Source organism: Petaurus breviceps, unplaced genomic scaffold (genome assembly GCF_028583685.1).
Source record: "Petaurus breviceps papuanus isolate PSGF00001 unplaced genomic scaffold, PetGlider_PUasm1.0 208, whole genome shotgun sequence".
NCBI classification, from domain to species: domain Eukaryota; kingdom Metazoa; phylum Chordata; class Mammalia; order Diprotodontia; family Petauridae; genus Petaurus; species Petaurus breviceps.
The window spans coordinates 30003989-30021611 of NW_027185852.1; the positions used below are offsets into that span (position 1 = coordinate 30003989).

Genomic DNA, 17623 nt, shown 5'->3' on the forward strand with positions numbered 1-17623 from the left:
TACGGATTGTGAAACTGAGGTCCAGGAACAGGGAAGGACTCAAGTCCTTCCACAGGTCCCAGGTCGAGTCCAACCCACACAAGCAGCGGGACAGCTCCTGCTGGGAGAACTCCGGGGAGGGGGCGCCCCTCCACGCTGGGACGGCTGAGCTCCCTCCCCTCTCTGGGCCTCCTCCTCTTCTGTCTAACCCGCAGAGGATGAAAAGGAGGCCCAGCTCCCCTCCAGGGCCACCGCTCCCGGCATGCCAGAGGAAATTGCGGTGCACGGTGGGACTTGTAGTCACACGCACACTCCCTGTCCTCCAGCCTCCGCTCCCGGCATGCCTCGTTGCCCCCGCCGCCCCCAGGGCCACAGCACCCGCCAAGCGCCCTTAGACCAGCGACCCGCAGCCAAAGGGAACTGCGGTGCACGCTGGGACTTGTAGTCACACCCCCCCACCCCATCCCCACCCCACTCTCGCCCGCATCCTACCCCGCGGCTGCGTACTCCAGAAGGGCCGAGCCCCCTCCTGGCCCTTTCTCCTCCCCGTCCCTCCTCTTGCCCTCACCTTTCTGGCTCCTCCGCCTAGAACCCGACTCTCTGCTGGTGGACTCCGGGGCCTCGACTTCGGCCTCCGTCTCCATCTTAAGTCTCCGACTCTGCGCCAGCGGCCATAACGCCTCAACAGCCCGGGGCGGGACCTCCGTTTCCGCGTGGAGCTGCCAGCAGCTCTGCCTGAGCGCCCGCCCCCCCCCTTCCTGACGTCCCGTGCTCCGATCAGTGCTGCAGGCGCACAGGTGGGCAAGCTGGGACCTCGAGGCCCCGCACCGGGCCTGGCGTGCGCTGGGAGTCCATTGGCTGCTGCGCCGAGACCCCGCCCCGAGCTCCCAGTCGGGCAGTGATTGGCCAGAGCTATCCGCCTACTCGAGGCTTTCCGCGGGAACGCGAGAGGTAACGGTAAAGGAAAGAGTTCCGGTGCCCACGTGCCCCAACTGGGTGCTCCTCCCCCCTCCCCCTAGCTAGATGAAGCCCACGCTGGGTTCCCCTATCAGTCCCCCCCCCAAGCGCAGGCTCCCCTCTTTTCCAGTGTCTCCCAAGGCTGGATTTCCGCCCCCAACCTCCCCGTAACAAGCTGGTGCTTCCCTCCCTCACTGTACGCACTGGCGCTCAGACCTTGGGCCTTTTGCGTCCCCAGGCTTGGGGACGGCACCATCACCCTCCCTCGTGCACAAAGGAGGAAGCCGAGCCGGACCCGGCCCTCGAGTCTCCCAAGTTTTCCCAGGGAGGGGTCCTGCGGCCCGCGTGGGTGCACGGGCTGGGGGAGCCCCGGGCAGGGGGCACGCCCCTTACCCACGTGCAGTCCCTGGATTGGGGAGGAGCTGCCCTGGTTTTTGTCCCCTGCTGAGTCTTGGCCGGTTCTTGCCCCTCCGTGTATGCTGAGGCTCTTCTATTCTGCTATCTCTCAGGTGAATTCGATCCAGCGGCTTCTAGGAGAGTCCTCCTGGGGAGTCAAAGGTACAAATGGTTTAGATTCTCCAAGGTGGAGATGACAGGGAAGGGTGCACCAGGCTGGTGGGAACAGCCTAGGCAAGGGTACAGAGGCTGGAGATAGCATGTCACTTCCAGGGTGCCTGCGTACTTGACTAGTAATTACTGGTGTTCTGGGGTACTTTCCAGTCTACAAAGCACTTGACATATATTAGCCCTGGGGGAGGGGGGAGGGCTACAAGTCTCATCTCCATTTTATGATGACGAATTGGAGAGATGGAAGGGTCTTCACTAAGGTCTGCAGCCCCTACCTTCAACTTTTCCTCCTCTTATACAATCCTAGAGCCAGGAGCCTGGGTCTGCAGTCTGGGGAGCTGAGCCCGAACCAGGCCATCCCAGTGGAGCTGGGGCAAGGGGTCAGTGTTGGCCAGGGCAGGGGCCACATTCTGCCTCTCCGGGACTCTTACAGCCACAGCTCTATTGTGCATCTCTGTCCACTGTCTGACTGCCCCCTTACCGGGCTGGGCGCAGAGCAGCTGCCTCTGACTAACCGGTAGCCCTGTGTTCCTCAGGCCCTAGCTCAGAGCTGTGTCCGCGTCTCCATCTAGGGAGGAAGAGTCAGAGCCTGAGGCAGGCCAGGTGTGGACAGCAGAGCAAGGCCCCTCCCAGAAGTCAGCTGGCCTGGGGAGTCCATAAAGAGCCAGTCCAGCCTCCTGGTGCTAAGCGGTAGGTCCCAAAGACCGACCTCAACATCCCCAGCTGGCCATGAGGAAGCCCCGGAAGGCAGGGGGAGGCAGCCCAAGGTGTGGGGAGCAGCCCAGCCCAGACACAGGTGAGGCACCACACCTGCTTCAGCTTGGGGGATGCAGCCCGGCATCCAAGGGACTCGAGAAGACTGCAGAACGTTGAGCCACAGTTTGTGACAAGATGTTCCTGGAAGCACTCTGGAGGGTAGCCCCCCTCCCCAAGGGGGGTCTTTTTTTTTTTTGCTTCTTGGATGGGGGAGGGTAGGCAATTGGAAGGTCACATGGCTAGTTTTTTGTGTTAAGTGTCTGAGGCCTGATTTGAACTCAGATCCTCCTGATTCCAGGGCCAGTGCTCTACTCACTGTGCCACCTAGCTGCCCCTAGGGGGGTCTTTTTACAGAAGAGGAGACCGAGGAGGAGGCGCCTCCCAGTTCACAGCTGAAGCCCTGAGGCATCTCCTCCCCATCCTCCCCAGGCCCAGAGACCCCCAGTCAGGCGTCCCCATACCATTTGTTTAGCAATGCCGATGAGGTCGCCAGGTTCCGGGCCAGCCTCCTAAGCTGGTATGATCAGGCCAAGCGGGACCTGCCCTGGAGGAGAAGGGTATGTGTGGGCAGGAGGGAGGAAATGGGGCCAGAGATTGGAGGTGGGTCAGCCTCCTGCTTGAGCTCCTGCTCCCCAATTGTCCATAGGCAGCAGGAGAGACAGACCCAGACAGGAGGGCATACTCTGGTAAGAACCTGGGCTGGGCCTGACTGGGCACAGGGGTGGGGGTGGTCACATTTCCTCTGCTCTAACTGCCCCCCTACCCCTGCCTGCAGTGTGGGTGTCTGAGATCATGCTCCAGCAGACCCAGGTCGCCACAGTTATTGGCTACTACACCAGATGGATGCAGGTGACGTCTGTGGACAGAGCAGTGCCCACTCCCCTTCCCCTCTGCCCCTCTTCCCCCCCATGAAGCCAAGACAGCCTGACCCTGAGTGTCTGCCCCAGCGTCCCCAGTAGATCCCAGACCCACATTACCCCAAGGTGGAGCCCTCCCTGTGCCTCAGTTTACTTCTCCATAGTGAGGGAGCAGGCTGGTGCTGCCTCCCTAAGTGACCTTTTTTGTCCCTCTCGGGGCCTATAGAAATGGCCAGCGCTGCAGGACTTGGCAGGGGCTTCACTAGAGGTAAGAACGGTGTGGGGGTGGGGCTGGCCTGGCCTGTGGGGGTCTTCTGGGTCCCTTGATGCGTGCATTTCTATTGTGTCTGGCAGGAGGTGAATCAGCTGTGGGCCGGCCTGGGCTACTATTCACGAGGCCGGCGACTGCAGGAAGGTGCTCGCAAGGTGAGGGGTGGGTCAGCAGGGCAGCTCCTGGGGGGCTGAGGGAGCAAGCTTGGGGCAGGGCCCTGGCCTGGCCAGACCTTAGAGCCCCCCCTATCCTGATGGCCTAGCACTGCCAAGGGGCCACAAGGTGGGTGGTGGATAGGGCACTGGGCCTGTGCTCAGGAGGACCTGAGTACAGGCGGTGTCTCAGGCATTCAGCTGACTGTGAGACCCTGGGCAAGTCCTCAGTCTCTGCTTCGGTTTCTTCCTCATCACGGCACCTGCCTTCCAAGGCTGTTGTGAGGATGCCTGAGGTAGCCCTTGTGAAGCACTTGGCGCGGTGCAGGGCACATATAGGTGCCAGATAAATGCCCATTTCCTCAAGCTTGTCCCCTTGGCAGCATTCCCTCCTTACCATCCAAGGGTGCGAAGCTGTGCAGGGTGTGAAGGATTCCTGTGGTAAGTCCATGCGTGTCGCTTCTCTCCCCCCAGGTGGTGGAGGAGCTGGGGGGCCACATACCCCGAACAGCAGATATGCTGCAGAAGCTGCTGCCGGGGGTGGGGCGGTACACAGCCGGGGCCATCGCCTCCATCGCCTTCGGCCAGGTCAGGGAGCACGACGTCCCCTGAAGTCCTTTACTCCCTTCCTGGTGTCACAGAGGCTGGGGCTGGGGTACCTCTAAGGGCCTTGAGTACTGGGGCAAGGAGGGATGAGCCTATTGAGCTGCTCATTTCTGTGCCAGGTGACTGGTGTGGTGGATGGGAACGTGACTCGTGTCCTGTGCCGTGTACGAGCTATTGGGGCAGACCTGGGAAGCCCCCTCGTCACCCAGCACCTCTGGTAGGCTGAGCCAGCTTAGCCTGGGGCTGGGGGCTGATCCTGGGTAAACAGAAGGGGAGTCTGGCATTGCCCAGTCCATGGCAGCTGGAGGTTGGAGGCGGGAGGTGGCCCTTCTCTGGGGCAGTGTAGGCTCCAGGAGCTCTAACCCATGGAGCTGTCTGGCAGGAGGCTGGCCCAGCAGCTGGTGGACCCGGCCCGGCCAGGGGACTTCAACCAGGCAGCCATGGAGTTGGGTGCTACAGTCTGCACCCCCCGAGGTCCTCTGTGCCCTGAGTGCCCTGTGCGAGGCTTCTGTCAGGCCCAGAAGAGGGTGAGCACCTGGGGCAGGGAGGCCGGGCTGGGGGGCAGGGGGCCTGCAGAGCCCCAGCCAAGTGCCTCATCCTTGACGGCAGGTAACGAAGGAACAGGCGGTGACATCTCAGAGGCTGCTGGGCAGCCCAGAGCAGGAGACTCTGGATGTGGAAGAATGTGGTGAGAGCCCAGGCCTGGCCCAGCTTAAAGTAGCCTGGGTAGTTTCCAGGCACTCAAGGGGTCTCCCCTCATGTTTTAGCCAGCATCTGGATGTGGGACTGGCCTCAGGACGGAGGGAGGGAACCAGCCCTGGGCTGGGGAGCCATCCCTTATGCCCCCAAACCTCAGCCCCAGCCTGTCTCCATTTCCAGCCCCCCAGAGGGCCGGCTTGTGCCCACTGTGCCTGCCCCCTTCAGAACCTTGGCGTCAAGACCTTGGTGTGGCCAACTTTCCCCGCCAGCCAGCCCGGAAAGCCCCACGGGAGCAGCGGGCAGCTGTCTGTATCCTTCAGCAGCCGGGCTCTGAGACCAGCCGCTTCCTGCTGGTGCAGAGGCCCAGTTCAGGTATGGAAGCCAGGGACAGGCCAAGAATTAGCACACCAAGTGCTGCTCTGGACTCCTGAGGTCTGGGTTCAAATCCTCCTGTTACCAGCTTAGTGAGCTTGGGTGAGAGCTTGCCTCTTGGGCCTCAGCTTCCTCCTCTCTAGGGAATGGGTTAGATAACACTGAGATCACGTGCTCTTTCTGCATTGGAAGTAGAGGGGGTGGCCAGGAAGGATTGACGGCTTGCTCTCCTCACAGGCTTGTTGGCCGGCCTCTGGGAATTCCCCTCTGTGCCAGCAGAAGGCACCGAGTCCGTCCAGCGTCAGGCACTTGTGAAGGCACTTCGGTCCTGGGTGGTAGGCCCCCTCCCCCTGAAGAGTCTGCGGTGCCTTGGTGAGGTGAGCAAAGAGGAGGAGGGAGCCCTGTGTAGCTGGTCCTTAGCAACCTCTGCTAACCCCTGCTTTCTCCAGGTGGTCCACATCTTCTCCCACATCCGACAGACCTACGTGGTATACAGCTTGGCCCTGGAAGAGCCAACCCAGGGTCAGCCCCCATCAGGTGCCCGCTGGGTGAGCCGGGCAGAGTTCCAGGCAGCCGCTGTGCCGACAGCCATGAAGAAGGTATAGGCAGGGTGGTGGAGGATGGTCGGGGGAGAAGTGGGGCTGGGGGCCAGGGCTGCTCACCTACCTTCTACCTCTTGCCCCCACAGGTTCACCAGCTGTTTGAGGGCCAGCCCTCAGGGCGAAGGAAGGTGAGTTCCTGGGCCCAGTGAGCACAGCTGGGGAGTGTCCAAGTCTGGCCAAAGCCCAGCCCCACTTCCCTGCCCACTGAGCCAGTACCTCACCACAGACCTGGGAAGGAGCCTGGGTGGAATACTGGCCCCATTTGAGGAGGAAATTGAGGTTTGGGGAGATCAGAACCTTTGCCCAGAGACCCTTTGTAAGTGAGCGTCAGGACCTCAGTTTTCTGCCTCTAAACCCAGTCCTGTTTTTACATTATGCCAGCTACCCTGGCACATTAGGGAAGGCTTGGCATGAGGGTTCTATGCTCCTAGCCTCCTTTGACTGCCAGGGACCCCATCTTCCTGGCTTCCCCCACAGGCCTCCAAAAGTCCCCAAGATCCTGCCACTTCAGGCCCTGGACCTGGGCGCCAACACAGACAACTGACCCTCAGTGCCTTTTTCAAGTCAGCTGCTGCCCCCTGATTGGCCCCAGGGCCCTGAGGATGGAGCAGCTGCCCCTTCCCCTCCCTCCCCCTCAGCCTGGCTGCGGGTCAGCACTGAGATTCCTATGGTGGAAATAAAGGATTTTTTTAAAGACTCTCTCCAGTACCTTCTTGCCCTTCAAACTCTACTGCTCCCTCTTTCCAAGAGGGTGAAGAGAAGGTGCCCGGGGTATCTCTGAAGGAAGAGCCAGGCAGCTCAGAACTGGACCACAGGACAGAGGCCTGGCTACACAGCTCCAAAGCTCCTTGTAGGGGGCAGGGTGGGCCAGGGGGCTCGCCTCCTCCAGACACACTAGCCAGGCCCCTTTGCTAAGCCCCAGCAGGTGTCTGTGACTCAGCAACCTTGCTTGGGAATGAAGTAAAATCATCCATCCTGGGCACTGAGGTCCTTGCTTCCTGACTCCTGCCCTGGGCACCCTGCCATCTCTGTAGACATGCCTTTCTGTGGGAGCCAGTTAGCTGCCTTAGGAGGAGGTGATGAGCCCCCTGGCCTGGGAGGTCTGAGCAGAGGCTGGATGGTCCCTTGGGGAGGTAGCTGTAGAGGTGGTCTCTGTTGGGAGGGTAAGCTGGCACTTAGTGACTTTAGGCCTTTTCTGATGTTCCTTAGATGGTGGAATTATAGGGTGTGGTCACATAATGAACAAGGATGATGGCACATCTCTGCCCTCAGACTGACTCTGTGCTCACAGTGCCAGGAGTGAGGCAGGTCCCACAGGACCACCCTGGCCTCCAAAACAGCCCACTGTGCCCAGGATGCTACCCAGTGACATCCCTTTGGAGGGTGAAAGGCAAGAGTTAATGAAAGAATTATAATTGGGCCAGTTAGCTTGAGGGAAAGTCAGGAATCTAAGTAGAAAAGCCTCCAGGTTAATTCCAGGAATCTGCAGGCAATTCTGGCAGGAGGGGAATTGGCTCACTGGTTACTTCACCCAACAAGACCTTGTGGCCCAAGGGTCCCCCCAGATGGAGATCATATATGAAGAGGACAGCAGCTATTCCTAGGATTTGAGTCTGAAAAAGGCTCCTCCAGGGCCTTTAGAGGCAGAGACAGCTTTCCAGAGTTTCATCTGATCAAATCACAGAACACTTCTCAACACTTTGTTACCCAAAAAGATGGGCTTGACTTGGGCGCTGGGATGTAAATCTGTTCAAAGAAAAATGTGATCATTAGTTGGGGCTGGAATTTGGACCAGAAACACCGGAAACAGGGGCCTGTTCATTTAAACACAAACTCACCTTATAAGAATGATCACTAACATGGATCACTCATGGTGTGCCAGGTGCTGTGCTGAGCGATTTACAATATTTTCTCATTTGATCTTTACCACAACCCTGGGAGGTAGGTGCTGTTAGTATCCCCATTGTGCAGTTGTAGAAACTGAGGTTAAGGGACTTGCCCAGGGTCATACAACTAGGATGTATCTGAGGCTGGATTTGAACTTGGGTCTTCTGGACTCCAGGTCCAAGGCTCTATCCACCTAGCTAATTTCCTTCATTAGGACTGATGAACATAATTTTTAAGCAGCTAGCAATGATCTAAGTTCTCTGGTCGATAAAAGGGTAGGGTTAGGGTATGAATTTAAGAAAAAAAAATGCAAAATGCAATGTTGTGAGAGATGTCACTCCTTTTAGTAATAGAAGGCATTTGCTTCTGTGATGTGCTTCCTGAGTTTGCCATCGGGGCAAGAGATGGGCTTTGTTCCTGGGGTATCCTGGGAGGAGGGGAGACCAGGGCCTAGCCAGCACCTTTGCTTCTGTGGGCTCGGCGGGAAGGAAGCCTGGCATCCAGCCAGTTTGGGATCCAAAGAACCCACTCGGGCCAGGGCCAGTCCTGGGCTGGCCTCCCTGCCCAGCCAGCTGACAGTGTGCACACCTGTGGATAGAAATCTGACCTTTCTCCCCATCTTGGCCTCTGCCGCCCCCCTAAATTGGCCACCCTCTTCCTGAGGTTTTGCCAACCCTCAGGTTCAGTTTCAAGGTTGTAAAGCCTTGTAGAACAACTCTAGGCAGAAACCTCCTAAGAACAGCATTCTCTTAAACCCAGAAAAGTTTAAATATCATTGTAGAGCCTGATCACTTAAAAAAAAAATGTTCTCTTTCTATTAAACATTTCCCAGCTGCAGATGGAACCCTCCCTTATGACAAGCAAGTGGACAAAAATATCTGTTACAAAAACTTTAGCCAACAATGCATGCAGTGTTGCACCCGACCGGCCCCCCACCTCTTAGGGGTGAGAAAGGAATTCTGTTTCCTTATCTCTTTGGGATCTTCAACTACTAGCACAGCCCTACTCCGGAGTGACTTTTCTTAGGGGCCACTAGGTGGCTCCATAGTGCACAGGGCGCTAGGCCTCTACTCAGGAAGCCTTCAATTCAAATATGGTCCCAGTCACTAGCCTTGGAGGGGGAGGGGAAGAGGGGGTCGTAATGACGACCCCCCCCCCCTTGCTTTGTATATAGGGTTCCTGTGCCCCTCATCCCATCCTTCATCACTTCATGCATGTTCCTAGGCCAAGAGCTGGGCCTTTGCTCTCATTTCTACAACTTCCCAGGGAGAGAAATCCCCCAACCCATCCAGGTGGGGACCATCTCTGGTGGACTGGGAGAGGCTAACCTGCCAGGGTCTCACTGTCAGAATGTGAGCCCAGGGCCTCCCGGCTATAGGGGCTGTGCTGGGGAAAACACTTTACAAACTTTGAAGCTCTAGAAAAATGGGAGTTGGTCCCAGCAGGCCTGGCTCATTGAAATTTCTCTGGAGATTTATGATTGGGAGCATGTTTCTATAGCCTACTAGTTTACGGTTCTTATGAATTGCAATAGCATATCCTTTGTTGGGACAGCTAGGTGGCTCAGTGATTAGAGCACTGGACCTGGGGTCTGGAAGACCCGAGTTCAAATTAGAGGTCAGACATTTACTGCCTGTGTGACTGTAGCAGCAAGCACCCCAGTGTCCCCAGGGTTGCTGCCACCACAGGTTCTTGAATCTGCTTTGATAAAGGAAAGCAACTCAAAATGGGTTAACAAGCTTACTTTAATCAGTCAAACATGTATCACTTACCTAGTTCAGGGGAAAGAGGTCAGCTTTCAGTTGATAGCCCGAACTTCAGAATATACAGGCAGAATTATCAAGACAGAAACAGATCAAGTAGACAGTTTTCCAAATTGTCCAACCATTACATCCATACCAAACGACATCTGGGTTTCAAAGCCGGGGGCTCTGGAAAACAGCTTTCCAGAGTTTCATCTGATCAAATCACAGAACACTTCTCAAAGTGAGCCCCAAAACAAAGCTACACATCAGGGCTTATATAGCACAACCTTATTGACTCACTGGCCAATCAAGAAGTATCTACTGAAAAACAAGCCTCCCACCCTAGGCTCCAAGGGCACTTAAGCCTAGGGGCAGGGAAGATCTTTAAATTTGCATTTCTATTAGTGACCCAGGGCAAGTCACTTCACCCTGTTAGTCTCCGTTCCTTATCTGTAAAATGAACTGGAGAATGAAATGGCAAACCACTCCAGTGGTTCTCCATCAAGAAAATTCCAAATGGGGTTATGATTGGACTTGGGGTTCTATGTATGACCATTTTTATTTATTACAGAGAATTAATTTATTAGAGAATTATTAAATTATAATGAATCAAATTGATTTTTTTATTAAAGTGAATTATTATATAGAGTATTCCCAACCTATTAGGGGGCCTAGCTTCCCACAGCCCTTCCAGCATTGGCTGCTCCCAGTTCTCATCATCTTGGCCAATTTGCACAGGATCGAAACCTCAGGGGTGTTTGTTAGTGATCTGGGCCATGTTTTCATTAAGTCACTGATAGTTTACAATTCTCTTTTTTTTTTACATTATTACTTTTTTAAAAAAATTCTTCATAACATTTTAAAAATTGAATTCCAAATTCAGCAGTTTACAGTTCCTTCATGAATTGTTCATCTTTTTTTCACCACGTGTCAATCCCCTAAAGTACTAGGGGGACCAGACTTTTATCAGTGATGTCAGAATGCAAATATTTCCCCATTCTGTTTCGATCTAAGGGTTGTAGGAACCCCAAAATTCAAGGGTACAGGGCAGGGGTCTGCCTCAGAAGAAATGATCACTCAAGCTTTCTTTCAGTCCAAGTAGCAAGTTTATTATGACACCAATTGGGTGGGTGAGATTTTAAGAATCAGCCCTTTTGATGCGAATAGGACTGATTCTTTTATACAGAAAGACTGGGAAGATCTGGATGGGATATAGTAGCCTGGGGTGGTCGGGAGGAAACAAAAGAAAGGGGTCTAGATGGGATTAAGGAGCGTCAAGTGAGCTAAGTAAGTAGTCGGGGTGGGCAGAGGCTCCAGTATTCTGGGCTACTGAAATGTATGGTCAAATTCAGGGGCTGGGTTGTTTTCTAAGAACGGGTTTTTTAGGGGTTCAGATCCCATCCCCACCATTTCTGTTGTCCTTTTCTAATCCTGCCTTGACATTGTTTATGAAAAAAACACTTTAGTATTAAGTGGTCAGACTGTATTTCTTTTGCTTGTGAGGTTGAGCCTGGTCCCTTAGTGGTTAATTCTAGGTAAGGTCTATGCCAGGAACTCCCCCTCCAATGGGCTGTGCACCCCCTGAGCGTCCCCCACACCCACGAATGGCCGACACCCAGGGTACGACCTCAGTTGTCACCCATATTTCCCCAGGGCTACAGGTCTTGCTAGGTACTTTCCTCAAAATAACCTTTCGATCCAGGTAACGCAAAGATGACCAGCACCGTACAGGTACAGAGTAGGAAACAGAGGCTGTCTGGGATTGGGTCTCGCCTGTGATCGCTGAACAATGACATGACTGGCGGGATCTGAAATCGAGCTTCCTGGGTCCCAAAGTCCAACACTCGCCCCTGGGGCGTGCTGCGGCTCGTTTAGGGGAGGCAGAGAGCCCAGGGAAGGGCGGGGCCCCAGACACACCTGCTCCGGGCAGCACCTGGCCTAGATGAGGGATAGCTCCCAATAGGTTCAGCAGGAACTCTGATCTTATCTAAGACGGGAAAACCTGCAATAGCATCTGGAAAGAATTCAAGGTCTCAGGCTTAATTGGAGTGAGAATTGTAGAAGTTTATTGTTACGCTTGCGGGCAAGAGTCCTTTGGGACCTTCGAGTGAGAGGGGTACATGCTTTTACTTTTTTAAAGGGTAAGGCTGCCATTGTCAGGGCTGACCGGACGGAAGGGACCTCAGGGCATAAAGGTTAGAGCTGACAGAGAGGAACTTGTGACTTTAGTGCATAGACAGTTTAGATGAGATTTGGGCCTCAGTCCAGATCCCTTGGGATGCCAAGAGGACTTCACCTTGGACACACAGGCTACATCCTTGGAGAGGGTGAATGGGGGGTGGGGGTGGGAGGAGGACAATGCCGCACCAGGTCCTGGACTCTCAGGCCCCCCACTAAGAGGATATGATGGAGCCGAGGCTGGCACAGAAGGGGGGCGGGGCAGGGCAGTAAGGTCCACCTCGGCTGGGGAGGCTCTCTTCATTAGCGGGGCTCTCCAGCCCCCTGGCAAGAGGCCATGTGCTCCTCCAGGGCCTCCCACAAGGCCTGGATGTTGCCTTGGCCGAAGCCCGTGGCCCCCTGCCTCTGGATCAGCTCCAGGAAGAAGGTCTCCTCGGAAAAGAGGGGCTTGGTGAAGACCTGCAGCAGGTAATTGGTACCCTCGCCTTGCCTTCCATCCCTGTCCAGCAAGATACCCAGCTCCGCCAGCCTCCTCACCTCTTGGCCAGCTGCCAAAATCTGCTCTACTTTGGTGGCCTGCTGGTAGTAGTTGGCAGGAGGGGCCACCAGGTTGCCGCCGGCCTCGGTCACCCGACGTCCTGTTGCCATAATGTCCCCAGTGTAGAGGCCCACATGCTGCAGGCCCGGACCTCCGTGCTGGGCCAAGAAGAGCTCTACCTGGTCTCGGGCCCCCGGCAAGCCGGGCAGCGATTCGCCCAGCACCAGCATGGGGGCCTCGCTGCCTGGGGGCGCCTGCAGGGCAGCCAGCCGCAGGCCGCCGGCCCAGCCAGCTCGGATATCCAAGCCCTGCTCAGGATGCTCATCAGCGGGGCCCAGGGAGAACCGTCGGAAGCCCAGGCACTCCTGGTACCAGCGCAGCCACGCGCCTGAGCTGCCCCGCGGGCAGGCCAGTGCGACGTGGTCCACGTGGCTGAACCAGCCGTGTTGGCCGTGGCCGTCAGGGGGGTCGCATTCCTGGAACCCCGGCAGGAAGGGTCCCCGGTAAGCGCCCCGCTCCAGCAGTGTGTGGCTCAGGTTGCCCACGGGGGAGCGCACCACGGCGTAAGTGACGGTGCCCTGGGCGTCGGCCACGGTCTGGGGCTGCACGGCCACGGAGCAGCCGAGCTCCCGCAGCGCCCCTAAGGCACCCCGCACGTCGGCCACCTCGAAGCACACGTTGGAGGCGGTGGGCACGGCGTGCGCGGGGTCCACGTCGTAGAGGGGCCCCTCGCGGCCGCCCGGCGCGCCCTCATTCACCAGGAACACGGCGTCCCCGCTGCGCAGGGCCAGCTGGCGCCAGCCGCCGGCCTCCCGCACGGCCACTGGCCAGAAGCCGAAGCAACGCTGCAGGTACCGGGCCAAGGGCTGCCCGCGGGGGACGTGAAAGGAGATGTGGCAGAGGCGGCCCACGGGGGCGGCCATGACAGCCAAGCAGCGACCCGACGGCTAGGGAGCTCCCGGTCTCCCGAGGGCTCCGAGCAGAAGGCTCTAGGTCTCACGATGCTGGAGCTGGGATTCTCTGTCTGGCCCGGGTCGTCCTCCCAAGTGCCTTTGAAGCCCCGGGAGGGGGCTGAGAGCGGCGTGTGAGCGGAGGTGGGGCTGCAGGAGTGAGGAGAGGGGCGGGCCGACTGCTGCCCCGGGAGGAGGGGGAGTGGGGGGGGGGGGGGTGGGGGGGGGGGGGGGGAAGGGGGGGGGGGGCCACCGGGATGGGGAAGCCCCGCCTGCCCCACCCTAGGCCCGCCCCGGGTCCGCCCCACCCGCCGGGAGACTGAGGGCCGCTTGACCACGTGCCGCTGGGGCGGGGGCTCCAGGGACACCTCGCACGTGCTCAACACTAGAGGGTTCCCAGCTAGCCACCCCCGCTCCTGAGGAAAGGGTCAGAACTTGAAAGGGCTTCAGAGATCCTGGAAGAGAACTCGAACCCTCCCACACACACCCCACCCGGCCGCTCCTATCGCTCCAGCCCCCGCGTTTGCTAAGCACGCGTTCCACGCATTAATTACCTCATTTAGTCACCAGAGGTCGTCCAGACTCCGAGGTAAGAGCTCCAAAGGCAGAGAACCTTCCGAACCCCGGGAGGCCAATCCTTCCCCTGGGGCCGGCCTTTCAGACCCTTGGGGGTCACCTCGAGCCCCGCTGTGCCCCTTTCCTCGGTTCAGCCCTGCCCCAAATCTCCCCTTCCCCGAGCCTTTAGCACCCCCGTGTGCCTGGCGCTGTGCTGGGCTCTCGGGGTGCAAAGATGAAAGGAAGGCAGATGGCGGCTTCAAGGCGCTGGCAGTCAACCCAGCATGGTGCCCTGTAGTCCAGACGTGCCTGCATGGCCCAGGTTACCTCACCTGCGGCCCCCAGAGCTGACGCCCAGACTCCAGGTACTGCAGGGCCCAGGACAGTGGAACTGTCACAGCCCGCCCCATGCCGGGTCCTGCAGCCCAACGCTTTATCGCAGACTGAACTGCTGCTAAGCACCACCACCCCCAGATCTTCCTAACCAAGCATGCCTCCTCCCTTTCTGTTCCTGTAGAATTAATCTCCAGATCCAAAGGTTTTACATTAACCCTTATTAAATGTCAGCTTCCAGTTCCTCTAATCAAGAGTGGTGTGTCAAGATTTCTCTTACCTGCTAAATCTAAGGATGCCTCCCAACCAGGTGGAGTGAGTGCTGCGCTTGAGGCTAAAGGCAGGACTACATGGGGAGGTAGCTACCTGGAGAAGGCCCATAATCCGTTGAAGAAAGGAAGCTTCCAGATTGTGGGAGTTTAGCAGAGAGGGGGATCTCCAGGAAGGGAGGAGAGAGTCTTCCCTCCCAGCCCCTGGGCCCTCAGGGACCTCTTTACCAAAGTCCTAAAAATAGCTTTTCTACCCTTCTTGGACCTAAGGGCCTATAGACCCAGCTCCAGAAGCAAACCCCCTAGGGACAAAGTTAAGTCCGGTATCTGAGGTCCAAAAGAAATCTGCCTTGCCCAAAGATTCCCTGCTGGCTTTATGGGAATGTAAGGACTTGATTCATGATTTCCCCCAGTTCCACCACTGGACTGGTCCTCAACATACAGCAGCCACCCTTGTGGCCTTTCACTGGGACTATGGTAATAGCCTCCCAGTTGGTCTTTTTGCCTCAGTCTCTCCCCTCTTTTCAGCTGCTAGAGTGATTTTTCTCACTCAGGTCTGTCTACTTCTTGATTCCATAAATTTCAGTGGATTTCTATTGCCTTCAGGGTAAAATACAGTATCCCTGAGTCCCCTCTGTCCGCTGCACAGTGAAATGATGACCACACAGTTTTCAGATTAAACATATCTATAGTCATAAAAAAAATTGCTCTAAATCACTATGGATTAGAGAAATACAAAGTAAAACAACTCTGAGATACCACCTTACCCCTATCAAATTGGTTAATATGACAAAATGTTGGAGATGTGGGAAGATTGGAACACTAGTGCATTGTTGGTGGAGTTGTGAACTGATCCAACCATTCTGGAGAGCAATTTGGAACTATGCCCAATGGGCTATAAAACTATACATACCCTTAGATCCAGCAATACCACTGCTAGGTCTGTATCCCAAAGAGATCATATGAAAAAAAAAGGGAAAAGGACCCACATGTACAAAAATATTTATAGCAGCTCTTTTTGTGGTGGCAAAGAATTGGGAATTGAGGGAATATCCATCAGTTGGGGAATGGCTGAACAGGTTGTAATATATATATGTATGTATGTATATATATGTGTAATGGAATATTGTTCCATAAGAAATGATGAGCAAGCAGATTTTAGAAAAACCTGGAAAGATTTACATGAACTGATTTGAAGTGAGCAGAACCAGGAGAACATTGTAACAGTAACAGCAACACTGTTCAATGACCAACTCTGCCTTAACTCTTCTCAGTAATGCAATGATCCAAGGTAATTCTGAAAGACTCATGGATGGACAATGCTGTCTACAACCAGAGAAAGAACTGTGGAGTCTGAATGCAGATCTAAGCACACGATTTTCTCTTTTTTTTTTCTTTCTCATGGTTTTTCCCTTTTTCTGATTCTCTTTACAACATGACTAATGTGGGAAAGTGTTTAATTTTTTGATTGTACACATATAGCCTGTATCAGATTGCTTGATGTTTTGGGGAGAGGGCAGGAAGGGAGGGAGGGAGAAAAAAATTGGAACTCAAAATCTTGTAGAAGTGAATTTGAAGAAGAAAATTAGTTGAGGGGGGGGTGGAAATGACCACAATAACAATTGTTTTTGCTATAGCTAAAAAAGTTTACAAAGGATTTTCACAAAAGCATGGCCTTTCAGACCATTGTGGCCAACCTGGGCTTGAGCTAGAAAGCCCGATCCGCAGAATTCCTGGAGAGTGACATCATTCAGCCCTCCCTGCAAGAAGGGGCACTTACCACCTGCCCAAGCAGCCCAGGCTTAAAAAGCCTGTACATTCAGTACATAGCTTCAGGTCACGCAGCTGGTACTGTGCAGCAAGCTGGCTTCCAAAGCCAAATCCTGACTCCAGCATCCCTTAGTGGTTTCCCTGGGCTCTCCGGTCTCCTGGGTCTCACTGTCACAGGTCTTGGCCCGGCTCTCTGTCCATAGGTGATTCCTGAGGCGCATTTCTACCTGCTATTCCTGTTTTCCTTCTGGAAGCCTGTGTAAGCCCCACAATGCTCTCCTGCAGGTGCACCCAGAGGGAAGGGCCCTGATCCCCAGAAGGGAGGCTGCCTGGCTGCACAGGTCCAGTCTGGGCCAGGCAGATAAGCAACCTCCAGGGGAACATTAAGCAAGATGGGGGAGGGAGGAGGCCCAGTCTGTTATCAACCCCCACCCCCAACATGGGAAGAAGGCTCTAGGCCTGAAATCTCTGGGCTTGACCCAGAATCCCAGAGTATCAGACTCTCAGAGAGTTCTCCTCCAGGCTGGAGGAATCCCCTCTAGTCAGCATCCAGCCCTCCAATGAAGGGGGAGCTTAGTACCTCTGCAGGCAGCCTATTCCAGAATGAGACAGCTCTCATTTTAAGGAAATTCGTCCTACCACCAAGTCTCATTCTGCCTCTTTTCGGCTGTGCCTGTGCTTGAGAAGAGCCCTTTCCATCACCTGTGTAGCTGGAACTCTCAATCTTTTCAAACCCTTTACTGGGTTCAAGTCTGGGCAGGGATATGCTGGTAAATGTTTAACAACCAGGCTTTCCTGGGGGGAAAAAATGTAAGCATACACACTTTTAAGTTTCACCTGCTTTAGAGAGGTAAATGAATATTGTCAGTTACACCATTGCAATGGCTGAGAGAGCCATTTCCTCTTTTTAAAATAGAATTGGGGAGGGGGGGAGCAGCTAGGTGGCACAGTGAATGCACCAGCCCTGGAGTCAGGAGGACCTGAGTTCAAATGTGGCCTCAGACACTTAATACTAGCCATGTGACCTTGGGCAAGTCACTTAACCCCAATTGCCCTGCCTTTCCCCTACAAAAAGAAAAAAAAAAGTGAGAGAAAAAATAAAATTGAATTTTATTTTATTTTGAATTCTGCATTTTCTTCCTCCAGCCTCCCCTTCCCCATCCACTGTGGAAACAGGAAAAACAAAACACATTACAAATATGGATTGCCATTTGAAATAAATTCCTACATTAGCCATGTCCAAGGAAGAGAGGAAGAAGAATATCTTCGATCCACACTGTGAACCCATCAGCTCCCTGTCTGGACGTGGGCAGCACATTTCATCATGAGCCCCTGGAACTGGGACTGGTCGCTATGTCCATCAGAGTTCCTAAGTCTCTCAGAGCCGACTATCTTTATATTTGTTGCTAATAGAGAATCAAAATGGAAACAGTTCATTTTACTGAGATGAGCATTAGGAGAAAAAAAGCCAAAAAAAATGTTCACTGAGCTGTCTGGCCTTGTTAGGTCCTTTCTGGGCTCTCCAGGCAGAGTCAAACTAACATTCAGAAATGTGTGACATTTAACTTTTGAAATCTAGA

At 54.9% G+C, this 17623-nt stretch overlaps 3 protein-coding genes across 23 annotated transcripts in view; 1 reads left to right on the top strand and 2 right to left on the bottom strand.

Moving 5' to 3' along the window:
• The window catches only part of LOC138165399 (target of EGR1 protein 1-like), a 4702-nt gene extending 4014 nt beyond the window's left edge, over positions 1–688 (bottom strand). Inside the window, exon 1 of one of the 3 annotated variants that reach the window (XM_069093702.1) lies at positions 548–688. Coding sequence is in view for 1 of the 3 variants with exons in the window: in XM_069093701.1 (XP_068949802.1) it covers positions 548–623 (76 nt within the window). In the remaining 2 variants the exon portion in view is untranslated. Of the gene's footprint in view, positions 1–78; positions 205–547 lie in introns of those variants that run through there. The other 2 variants (XM_069093701.1, XM_069093703.1) reach the window with 2 other exon arrangements.
• Positions 689–842: 154 nt separating this feature from the next.
• On the top strand, positions 843–6516 carry LOC138165400 (adenine DNA glycosylase-like). 19 transcript variants are annotated; one of them, XM_069093705.1, is made up of 18 exons: positions 843–930; positions 1446–1494; positions 1811–1883; positions 2040–2299; positions 2689–2816; positions 2906–2945; positions 3035–3108; positions 3343–3384; positions 3471–3542; positions 4014–4127; positions 4265–4362; positions 4528–4672; positions 4755–4833; positions 5025–5216; positions 5454–5593; positions 5666–5815; positions 5905–5946; positions 6296–6516. In XM_069093705.1, the coding sequence occupies exons 4-18, from the start codon at positions 2233–2235 to the stop codon at positions 6398–6400; spliced, it is 1488 nt and encodes a 495-aa protein (XP_068949806.1). In that variant the 5' UTR covers positions 843–930; positions 1446–1494; positions 1811–1883; positions 2040–2232; the 3' UTR covers positions 6401–6516. The 19 variants fall into 19 exon arrangements, with proteins under 19 accessions (XP_068949806.1, XP_068949823.1, XP_068949816.1 ...); XM_069093722.1 differs by having other exon boundaries at positions 2040–2193; XM_069093715.1 differs by having other exon boundaries at positions 2076–2299.
• A 4019-nt stretch (positions 6517–10535) lies between these two features.
• LOC138165405 (4-hydroxyphenylpyruvate dioxygenase-like protein) lies at positions 10536–13319 on the bottom strand. The gene has a single exon (XM_069093730.1). The coding sequence runs from the start codon at positions 13087–13089 to the stop codon at positions 11932–11934; it is 1158 nt and encodes a 385-aa protein (XP_068949831.1). The 5' UTR covers positions 13090–13319; the 3' UTR covers positions 10536–11931.
• Positions 13320–17623: the final 4304 nt, after the last annotated feature.